This window comes from Pinus tabuliformis, chromosome 1_1 (genome assembly GCF_031772625.1).
Source record: "Pinus tabuliformis cultivar Carrire ecotype Pingquan chromosome 1_1, CPIR1, whole genome shotgun sequence".
Lineage (NCBI taxonomy): Eukaryota > Viridiplantae > Streptophyta > Pinopsida > Pinales > Pinaceae > Pinus > Pinus tabuliformis.
In genome coordinates this window covers 412,439,364-412,450,079 of record NC_142297.1, presented here as the reverse complement: position 1 = coordinate 412,450,079, position 10,716 = coordinate 412,439,364, and the positions used below count along the sequence as shown (strand labels likewise).

Sequence of the window (10,716 nt, the reverse complement as noted above, 5' to 3'; positions counted from 1 at the left end):
AAAGTTGTGCTTTTCTTCAGTTGGGTGTCCATTAGTTCCCACAGACTTGACCAAAACTTCCTCACAAATCGGGTGTCTCGATCAGATACAATAGAAGTGGGTAATCCAAAATGAACTCATACATGTTCAAAAAATAATTTTGCAGTTTGTTCAACTGTAATCTGTTTATTACAAGGTATCAAAATACACATTTTGTTGAACCTATCCACAACCACATATAGATAATCATGACCTTTCCTAGATTTAGGCAGTCCTCCAACAAAATCCATGGAAACACTTTCCCAAGGGTGAGAAGGAACTGGTAAAGGAGTGTACAAGCCTAATTTTCTATTGCTGGGCTTGCTATTAACACACATAGTACACCCTCTTACATATCTAGAAATTGTCTCATTCATTTTCGACCAATAACAAAATCTTTGCATTTGTGCAACTGTTTTACTTACCCCAAAGTGACCTGATATCAGAGAAGTGTGTGCCTCTCTAATTATCTTTACTCTCTCGGTTTGTGGAATGCAGAGTTTCCCACAATGATATAAGAGTCGGTCCTTCACATGATAGTCAAATTCTTCTACCTTTTTTCCTTAACTCAAAGTTGCATATACATCTTTAAAGTCTATATCTTGAGCATATTGTTCAGTGTAACTTTCATGTAGTACAGAATTATGCTTAAGTATAGTAGATGCAGGTTTAGATAACATGTTTGCAACTTTGTTGTGTATGCCCTTTTTATATCTGATGACTAGATGAAACTGTTGTAGAAAACCCATCCATCTGTAATGCCTTGATTGTTGCAACTTAGTTTGGGAGTGTAGATATTGAAGTGGTTGATGATCAGTATGTATTACTGTCTCTTTGCCCATTAAGTAATGTTTCCACTTTTTCACACTCTGTACTAATGCATACAATTCTTTATCATATGTAGGATAGTTAACTACTGCAGGATTAAAAGTCTCAGAATGATAACATATGGGTTTACCGTGCTGTGTCAACACTGCTCCCATGGCATAGTCACTGGCATCTGTTTGGATTTCAAATGGTCTTTGTAGATCAAGCAGTGCTAGTACAAGTGTTGTACTAATCTTTTCTTTCAAGGTGTCGAAGGCTTTCTGATGTTTGCCTCCCCACTGAAACACCTTGTTCAATCCTGTCAAAGCATGTAAGGGAGCTACAATTGAAAAAAATTAGAAATGAACTTCCTCCAATATTGTGTTGCTCCTAAGAAGCTTCTCATTTCTGTAGCAGACTTGGGTTTAGGCCAGTTTACAATGACTACCACTTTAAAAAGATCTATTTCCAATTCACCACCCCCTACTATATGACACAAATAATTTAGAGATGTTTTGCCAAATTCACATTTTGAGAGTTTAACATAAAGTTTTTCTCTTTTCAAAACATCTAATGTCTGCTTAACATGCTTTAAGTGTTCTTCCCACGTTTTACTAAAAATCAGAATGTCATCCAGATACACAATAACAAAATCATCAAGAAAAGGCCTGAGTACATCATTCATTAATCTCATGAAAGTAGCAGGAGCATTGGTTAAGCCAAAAGGCATAACCAGCCACTCATACAATCCCTGCTTTGTTTTGAAAGCAGTCTTCCATGCATCTTGCTCTGCAACTCTGACCCTGATGGTATCCACTATGCAAATCCAGCTTGGTGAAATAAACAGTTTCCCTCAATTGATTTAAAAGATCATCTATGAGAGGAAGGGGATAACGATTTTTTATTGTTATCTTATTCAGTGCTCAATAGTCAATGCACATTCTCCACGAGCCATCTTTCTTTCTCACCAAAACGATTGGTGACCCACATGCTGATGTGCTAGGCCTAATAAACCCCTTCTCGAGCAACTCCTGCACCTGCTTCTTGATTTCAGCATTCTCTAAAGCAGACAACCTGTACATCCCAATGTTAGGCAATGGAACATCTTGCTCCAAAATAATATTATGTACTGTTTCCTTTTTGGGTGGCAGAACTTTAGGTTCCTGAAACAAGACATCATACTCTGAAACAATGTTTTCTATATCAGCTTGCTGCTGAGCATTACAGCCCTCAAATACATTGGTTTTATCAGGTTTCTTTTCCTTTACAACCGTTAGTAAAAATTGTTTGTATGAATTTATCATTCTTTTCATCTGCCCAAAATTTATGAGAGTATAATTATTCTTGAGCTTGTGAGCTCTTACAAAGTATTCGATTCCATCTTTAACAAGTAGATACTTGTTCTCAGCTCTATAGAAAATAGCCTTTCTATCATACAAGTAAGGACTTCCTAAAACAATTCCACATATATCCAAAGGAATTATGTCTAACTCAACCTCATCTACAAATGCTGACCCAAAAAAAAACTTGAGTTTGCACTGTCTAGTCACTTGTAGTTGTGCTTTATCATTCAACCATCCTAATGGGTATGGTTTCTTGTGAGGTGTTGTTGCTAGTCCCAATTTCTTTACAATTGCTTCAGAAATCAAATTTACTTGTGAGCCACTATCAAACAAAGTATCAATCTTTTGATGTTTGGAAATAACTCGAATATGAAAAAGCTCATGTCTTTTTCTCTCATGTTCTTTATCAAAAATAGTTTGAGCAAAATTACTAGTAGATGCTTCAGAATTCTTACCTTTTATACCTGTGGCTGCAATGATTGTTTCATCTCTCGAGTCTGACCCCAAATCTTTCTGAATAGCTGCAACAGTCTTTTTCTTCTTGCCCTCAGACTTCTTAGGTCTCAGCTCTGGATGCAGAATCCAACAGTCCTCATCATCATGCCCTTCCTTTTTACAGTGAGTGCATGAAGCTTTGCCTTTCTGTGCAGTGTTATCCTTCCTTGCTTTCCACTTTTGCTTTCTTTTCTCCTTGCTCTTGCTTACAGTGGGTTGGGATGGTCCCCCAACTTCTAGATTTCCATTCTTTCCTCTAACTTCTAGATGAGTAGCTTGTACAGATACCTCATCTATACAAGTGGGATTAAACATGAGGATGGTATGCCTCATGTAGCTGTGTTGACCACCAATGTACTTCAAAAGAGTCTCTAGTGAGCCTAATGAAATACCCAACATCAATGCTCTCTTTCTGAACTCTTGAGTATACCCTTGCACACTTTGCCCTTTCAACTGCCGAAGAGCTTGCCAACTCATCATGGCTTGTTGCATGTAGGCCAATGGATAGAACTGCTTTTTGATTGCAGCAACAAATTCACCCCAGACAGAGATGGTCTTCCCATGTCTTTTGATGTCAGCTTTGGTTCTGCCTTCCCACCAAACCAAGGCAGTGCCTCCTAGGCATAGGCTTGCCAGCTGAATTCTACTCTTGTCTGAGTTGATGTTCTGCACTCTACAATACACATCAATTTGTCTAATCCAATTGTCCAACTTTTCAGCATTTAGCTCTCCATCATATATAGGCATATCAAATTTAACATCTAGCTTAATGAAAGATGCTTTCTTGTTATGCACAGGGCTATTAGGAGGTATGAGAAAGCTTTCCTCTTTCCCTTTTCCTTTTGAGTGGTCATGGGAATGAGACTCATCTTCTTCTTTATCTTGTTTAGAACCTGATGAATCTTCATCCTTATGCTTTCTAAAGTCCCTATACATTTCTTCTACCATAGACTTTATAGCTAGGAAACTCTCCATGAATTGAGGGTCTAGCCCCATCGAACCTTCCTCTGACATTGTCTTCCAAAGATAGACTCTCCCAATTTCAGGATTAGTTTCGACCAACTCTCCTTCTCCTAATTTGAGCTTTAATCTAGTGAGCATTCAACAGCTAAACCAACACAAGCTTGTCTAACCTTACAACCTAAAGCTCCGATACCACTTGATCTGATATTCACCCTATGAGTGACATCAGTTAAAGATTTATTAAAACAAAGGTATTACAGACTCATGTGTTGGTGTGTGTTCTGTGTTATTTAAGCAACAGATCGATCAGATTGCCAATACACAGACAATAAAATAGAAAGACGGCAGAGAAATGCAGTAAGCAAACACAAAGACAAACAATTTTAATAAGGAGTTCACCCTAATCTCCAGGGATACGTCTCCAGTCCAGCTTTCAGTGGTGGCCTTGTTTTATTGTGTCTTTAAGCAGAGAATTACAATGCAGGGACTCAATGTGAGTTCTCCTGAAGTAGGTTTGCTTGGCAAGGTGGTTCTTGGCTTCCCCAAGCCACTTGAGTACACAGACTCTTCTTCTTCTACAGTGGCAAGAGCCCAATGTGGTGGTCAGCTCGAACAGATTCCTCTATGGGATGGCTCGAATCTCTCAAGCTCTCTGGTGCTCAATGCTGCCTCTGGTCAACTCGACCCTCTGTCCTCTTTCTGCTTTTGCTTCACTGTCTTTTTTTTCTCTGTGTATTTCGTCCTCCTCTCAGGATTCTGGCCTCTCTGTCTTCTTTGCTCGTCTCTCGGACTGTTCTCCAACTTGACTCGTGCATTCTGTCTCTATTCATGGCTTTTAGTCATTCGTAATCATGCCTATTCAGTTCCTCTTCCGCCTCTGTCGATTCACCTTCTGCAGCTGTGCTTGGAGTTCCCTGTTCGGTGTCAGCATGAACGCTCAGGGAGTGGCCATTTGTCCTCCTCTAAACAGCGCCAACCTACTTCGTCGGTTCATTTCTTCAATTACGTCATGGATGAAGTCTTTCCTCCACCGTGGCAGTCAAACGGATTCCAGATCCTTCTAAAACGCGGCGTTTTCCTTCGTCGATTCCACTTCCTCCATCAGACGCAATCTTAGCCGTCCGATCTGGGGCCTCCAGATCCGACGCCATACACACGTCCCGCGCGGTTGACTTACTCGACCGATAACACGCGATCAAAGGCAGTTTTCTCTCACCTCCGCTTGCCACGCATCGATCGATGTATGGAATCGCTGCAATTTCTCCAGATCCGCTTATCGTTTGAAGGCGCCCCGATCAATACCGTTGGTTTCCAGAGTGCGGGTCCTGCCTTTGCATGTTTAGCGCTTTTTGCCTTTTCTGCCCTTGGTTCTCTAGTTCGCATGCGTCCGTGTGCTCGGGCTTCCCCCATTTCGGCCCTATTCGCCCAGCGATGCGCGATTAGCATCAAAATCCACCTCCTTTTCCCAATCCGGGGCTCCCAGGGGCTACTTTGACCTCCCGCGCAGTCTCCATGGGCCTCGGTCAGCGCGCTTTGACCGAGGTCCTCGTCGTTCCACACTGGCTGCGATTGCCACTAGTTCAGGGGTGTTTTTTTATCACAATTCTGAATTCTTAGAGATTTGTCCCGAACAGATACAGTCATGGTTCTTTGACGGTCTTTTATGGATCCAATTCGGATCAAAAGGCCATGTATCTCCCTTGCAACACACGATACACATCCCAAAGTTAATATGACTTGAGATAAAATAAGGTAAGGACTTAAAGTTAGGAATAAAATTTTATTAATGCCAATATGTTTCAATCATCGTTGTGTGCATAATGCAGCCCTCAATATGAGGTCAAATCACAGGCTTGGATGATGTAAGATCATTGCCAATAGATAAAAGAATACCCTCAATATGAGGTCAAATCACAGGCTTGGATGATGTAAGATCATTGCCAATAGATAAAAGAATAATAGCTCTGTTGTCGCTTGATCCACGAGAAAATTGACCCACAACTTCATACCACCTATGTTAATCCATACACCTTTTTATCACTATTCATTTATGACTATTCTCCTCTTTTCCCATCTAATTCCATCTTTAGGAAAATTAAAAATCTAAAATTAACAGTTTCTCCTTACTACTAGGAAACTCTTTTACCAAAAAAGTAATTATAATGTCTTTATGTTAATGAGGTCAAATACGCTATTCTAGTTTCCACATTTTGGTAACAGTAGAGTTTCGAGCATTTCCTTGCTTTACAAGCTTTATTTGAAAAGGTTGGCTTTTGAGAAGTGCCATACCTTGCTTTTCTGGAAACTCTTTTAGCAAGGCAGCCAACTTCCTTCACGACAGTTCAACCCGTTCATACTTGGTTTCAAAACTTCAGACTTCCCTTATTTATCCAAGAAATCAAATTTTGGGTTTGACTACGTTACAATTCACATGACAGACAAGGCCACTAAGTGTCATATCCAGGAACAATTTAACCATACAAGAATATTCTTTAAACTCTTATTCTTCCAAACAGAGGAACTTCAGACCACACCTCCATTTTTCATTTGGAACTATGACTACCATCTATACTTGCAAAATACACAGAAAGTACTAATTATACACACGTTTAAAAAAACATTGTTTCCCAAAAAAAAAAAGGAAAAGTACAAATTTTGGCTAAATGCAGCATTAACCTATTACAAAAAATTAGAACCAAAAAAAGGAGTCAAAATGTAATCACATAAGTGGAAACACTCCCATTGGACTTGCTTGTTCACTAGGATCAAGAAAATGTATTCATCTCTATCATGCAGGCCTGCGATCTCTAAATATCAGAAACAAGTTAAAACGCAGTTGCCAAAAATAGCAGTTCCCTGGAATCTAATCAAATGGAATCTAAGAACTTTCATCATGGTGATCCCTAGAAGTATCTGAAATGAAACCAGTGTGATGGAGTCTCGTTGGATCTGAACCCTTCAATAGCAAGAAGTGCTACTGGGGGTTAACAAAAGCAAATCATTCAAATTTTGACCAAATTAATAAATAATTATCATGTAAAGTGTGTGATCACTGTTCTGAGAGATAAGAATGGTAAAAATTGTTCAAAACATGTAGCTGGTTGTAAATCTTCCCAGGATGGATCCACTTATACCAGAAGGGGATCCTATTTTAGGAAAGAGATCCAATCCAAAATACAAAAAAACAAGAATCTGGTAGAGATCTGAGATTCTGAGCAGAATCAGATGCGGGTTTGGGGTGCCCTAAGGCAAATCCGGTAAGTGAATACATGTCCATTTCTGAGGGGGCCCTAAGGCAAATCCAGTAAGTGAATATATTTCCATTCCCATGAATGAATGTCTACTTCTGAGTACAAAATTTAATGGTTGTGGATACGCATCCTGGGCTCTGCTACGCTGTTGCAATTGAAACAACTTCTAACTGTTATCCATCACAAAAAAGGAGATGCATTAAAAAGAATTCATACCATGTTTAGAGTGAAAGCATCCTGTTTTCAACTTTAAAAACTACACGTACAGATGTTTCATTCAATACAGAAAAGAAAGAATTGTTCCCTTTCAAACACCCTTCATGCAGGTTTCACTATTATTCCATTCAATTTGTGTACTAGTTATGTGTCCAATATATATGTAGGTATCTAACATCAGCAAACATTCACATGCCACAACCTAGATTTGCTTCAGACTTGGCAAACATTCATATGCTACAACCTATATTTGCTTCAGACTTAAAGCTTTCACAACCCTTCATATCATGCTCATATAATTTGTAGCAGATTGTATATCTAATGCACATTCAGAAATCAATGATTAACCAGCTAATAGGGACCAAACATCATTAACCAATACCAGTAAAAATATAAAACATCGAAGAAAAAACAGGTATGTACAACTTGTTAATAAGTCCAAGATTCAAAATTCTAACATTTAACAACTTCTGTTGCAAAATATTAATTTCTACCCTTTAGCCGATTGGAAAATAATTCTAGAGACTGATGTGTTCAAATAAAGCAAGTTTTCCTTGAAAAGCTCGAATGCCTATATTCAGGTGAGGTGATCTTCGCCAGCTGGAAGCCAACACCGCTAACTTGTAGACACTGCTAACTTCCGCAGCTAGAAGCCAACACTGCTAATTTGTAGCAGATTGTATATCTAATGCACATTCAGAAATCAATGATTAACTGCTAATAAGGACCAAACAGCATTAACCAATACCAATAAAAAATATAAGACGTCAAAGGAAAAACAGGTCTATAAACTTGTTAATGAGTCCAAGCTTCAAAATTCTACCATTGAACAGCTTCTGTTGCAAAATCTTAATTTCTACCCTTTAGCAGATTGGAAAATAATTCTAGAGATTGATGTGTTCAAATAAAGCAAGTTTTCCTTCAAAAGATCGAACGCCTATATTCAGGTGAGGTGATCTTCCCCAGATGGAAGCCAACACTGCTAACTTTTTAGCTTCAAGTTACCAAAATAACTTTGCTTGTCTACCATCATAACCTGACATGACAAATGTAACTTAAACCCCCTTTTAGAAGGTCCTTCGATGGATTTCCTAACATGGTGATTACTGATTGTTGGAAAATATGGTAGCCATGGTCGGTATTTTCATCTTTAAAAAAAATGAAATTTGAATTTTTTAAGAATTTCCTTCAAAATTATTAGGTCAGCTGGGCCCCTAAGAGGCCCATTCGACCCCCACTTGAAGGTTATATTAAGGAGATTATTTCTCGTCATTTGGAGACATCAATTTGGTCTCTTGCATCTCTGATCCAGCAAAATTACAGGAGAGCAGAAATTTTAGGAGGCCAAAATTCTAGGGGAGGCTGAAATTTCAGGTATTTGCATTTTGACATGGCACTTCATCATGATTCTGGTTATTGGTTTGGTCATTATTCTGCTATTGTTATTTATGATGTATAGATGAATTTGGAAACTCTCTCTCTCTCATAAGGAAGAATTTTACCGTGTTTTCCCCTTGTGGGTTTTGCCCTGGTTTGGTGATTATTCTGCTATTGTTATTTATGATGTATAAATGAATCTGGAAAACTCTCTCCCTCTCGAAAGGAAAAATTTTACTGGGTTTTTCCCTGGCTGTGTGCCTAATTTTTGTGTCTTTTGTCTCTCCATTTCATGGTTACTTTACTTCTCTTTCATGTTTATTAGTTGACGTTTTTCTTCTGTATAACTTCCTAAATGATATTAAATTTAATGTTATGTGCAACTAATGTTCAATTGACCATTGAAGTAGTTATCAGATCAAGAAAAACCTAATTCTAGCAGGTACCCTAAAAAATCAACACTGGTTACATAGTAACTAATTGTCACTCTATGGTCATTTTATCTCTCTTCAATCAACCAATATTTCCTCATCTCTGACAAAAATACGCTGTTAGGAACAATATTTCAGCACTATGCTTTAGTTGTTAAAGTCCACCTTTCATTCAGAGTTGCTTTCATATAAAATCATTTTTGTGTCGTTTCAAACAAATCGCCAAATTGTATATGATAATGGATCTCAGTGACACAGATCTTTGTTACTTTTAAGTGATCTACATAAACATGAGAAAAACAATAATTTCCTTGTTTGAGGATTTATTCATTTTTTAAGTTTGCATCCTCAGAGAGTAAATCAGTCACAATAAAACAATTTTAAGTAAAAGTCAAATTTTATAGCAAATCCACAGGGCATGGTACAAATTAGCATAATAAATACAAGCAATCCCTTCTGTGACAAGTCCCAAACTAGACTTGTAGAATAAAGATGCCTACAGTTAGACATGAGCAGAAGTTCAATAAGCCAAAATGATACAAGGATAATACAAACCTATATATGAGATCTGGAAGGATGCTAGAATGGCTCACAGACATAAAGGATTCCATCAGGCATTCTCCTCCTAATGGAGCTTTAATAGTGAGAGCAATAGCCCATGCCGTTCCAGAAGTCAATAACCCTGCTGCGTCTGAAGAATGCACTTCTTTTTGTGGTGGAGTTTGGACTGCAACCTGTTCATCAAACGAGGACAAAACTCAGCTTAGAAAGAACACTGTAATGATACTGCCTGTTACTAACCAATGGGTAATTATACCCAGGCTCCAAGTTGATGTCTTTCACAATCCATGAAACTTGAGAGTAGAAACTTTGACAAATAATAAGGAGATAGAATGACCAGTATTGATGAAATATAATAGAAATTCACGAGATAAATGGGTAACAGACATTCTTTGGTTTAATAGAGCAATAACAAATAGTTGTTTAGTATAGAGCCTGTGGATTTCTTATGTCTAAAGTCAGACAGAGTAACAATAATGATTAACAAGTATGGTTTTATATATATTTACATTGGGACTTATACTGGCCCTTTGAATGACACCCTGAACATACTGTGGAAAGCAATGAGAAAGGCCTGGAATTGTTGCAAAAAGCCATGAATAAAAACTTGGTGCTGTTATTTCAACATTTGCATATGATGTTTTACTTGAATTCTCTCGGTGCAATTCTTCTCTGTCAGATCCAGAACAAATCACCATTGCTGATCTTACAAGATGATTTATTTCTGGGAGCTGTATGCTACTTGCATCATTTTTTTCTCCATGTAGATCTGAAAACCATGCATGATGTTCCATAAGCCAACAGAACCACAAAAATACACAGATGTCATTTTCGCTGAAGTGCCCATCAATTTTGTCAATCTCATTATCTGTAAATTTCAGCTTTGAAGGAAGTTGAGCCCTTTTCCTTACTTCATGAAAGAGCATAAACAGCAGCTTAACAGATTGAGATGCAGATGTTTGCGTGCAACACTTATCATAACCACTCAAGAATGCTGGCCAAAGTATTTGCCCATCTTGTGGTGTAAAATAGACTGAAATAATTGTTGGACCTAAATTTGTCAGCAACTTAGGCAATTCAGCAGGTACTGCATACTCTTCACTATCTAATTTGAAGAACCTACAACGAAGACATTCCTGAAAGACACGAAACCATGTAAACAGCCACCAATTAGTTACAAACTAAGAAATAAAACAGAATCTTCTAACTGGATATCTACAGAAATAAAATGTTTCTAGGAAATAAAGATTAAGA

General features: G+C 38.1%; 1 protein-coding gene across 2 annotated transcripts in view; it reads right to left on the bottom strand.

The window, feature by feature from the left end:
- Positions 1-7,024: 7,024 nt before the first annotated feature.
- Positions 7,025-10,716, bottom strand: part of LOC149213440 (uncharacterized) — a 42,157-nt gene continuing 38,465 nt past the window's right edge. The window contains exons 2-4 of one of the 2 annotated variants that reach the window (XM_089392002.1): positions 9,972-10,598; positions 9,457-9,635; positions 7,025-7,047 (exon numbers count right to left, since the gene is read on the bottom strand). In XM_089392002.1, coding sequence (XP_089248128.1) covers positions 7,044-7,047; positions 9,457-9,635; positions 9,972-10,598 — 810 coding nt within the window. In that variant the 3' untranslated portion in view covers positions 7,025-7,043. Of the gene's footprint in view, positions 7,048-7,450; positions 7,779-9,456; positions 9,636-9,971; positions 10,599-10,716 lie in introns of those variants that run through there. The other variant, XM_089392001.1, reaches the window with a different exon arrangement.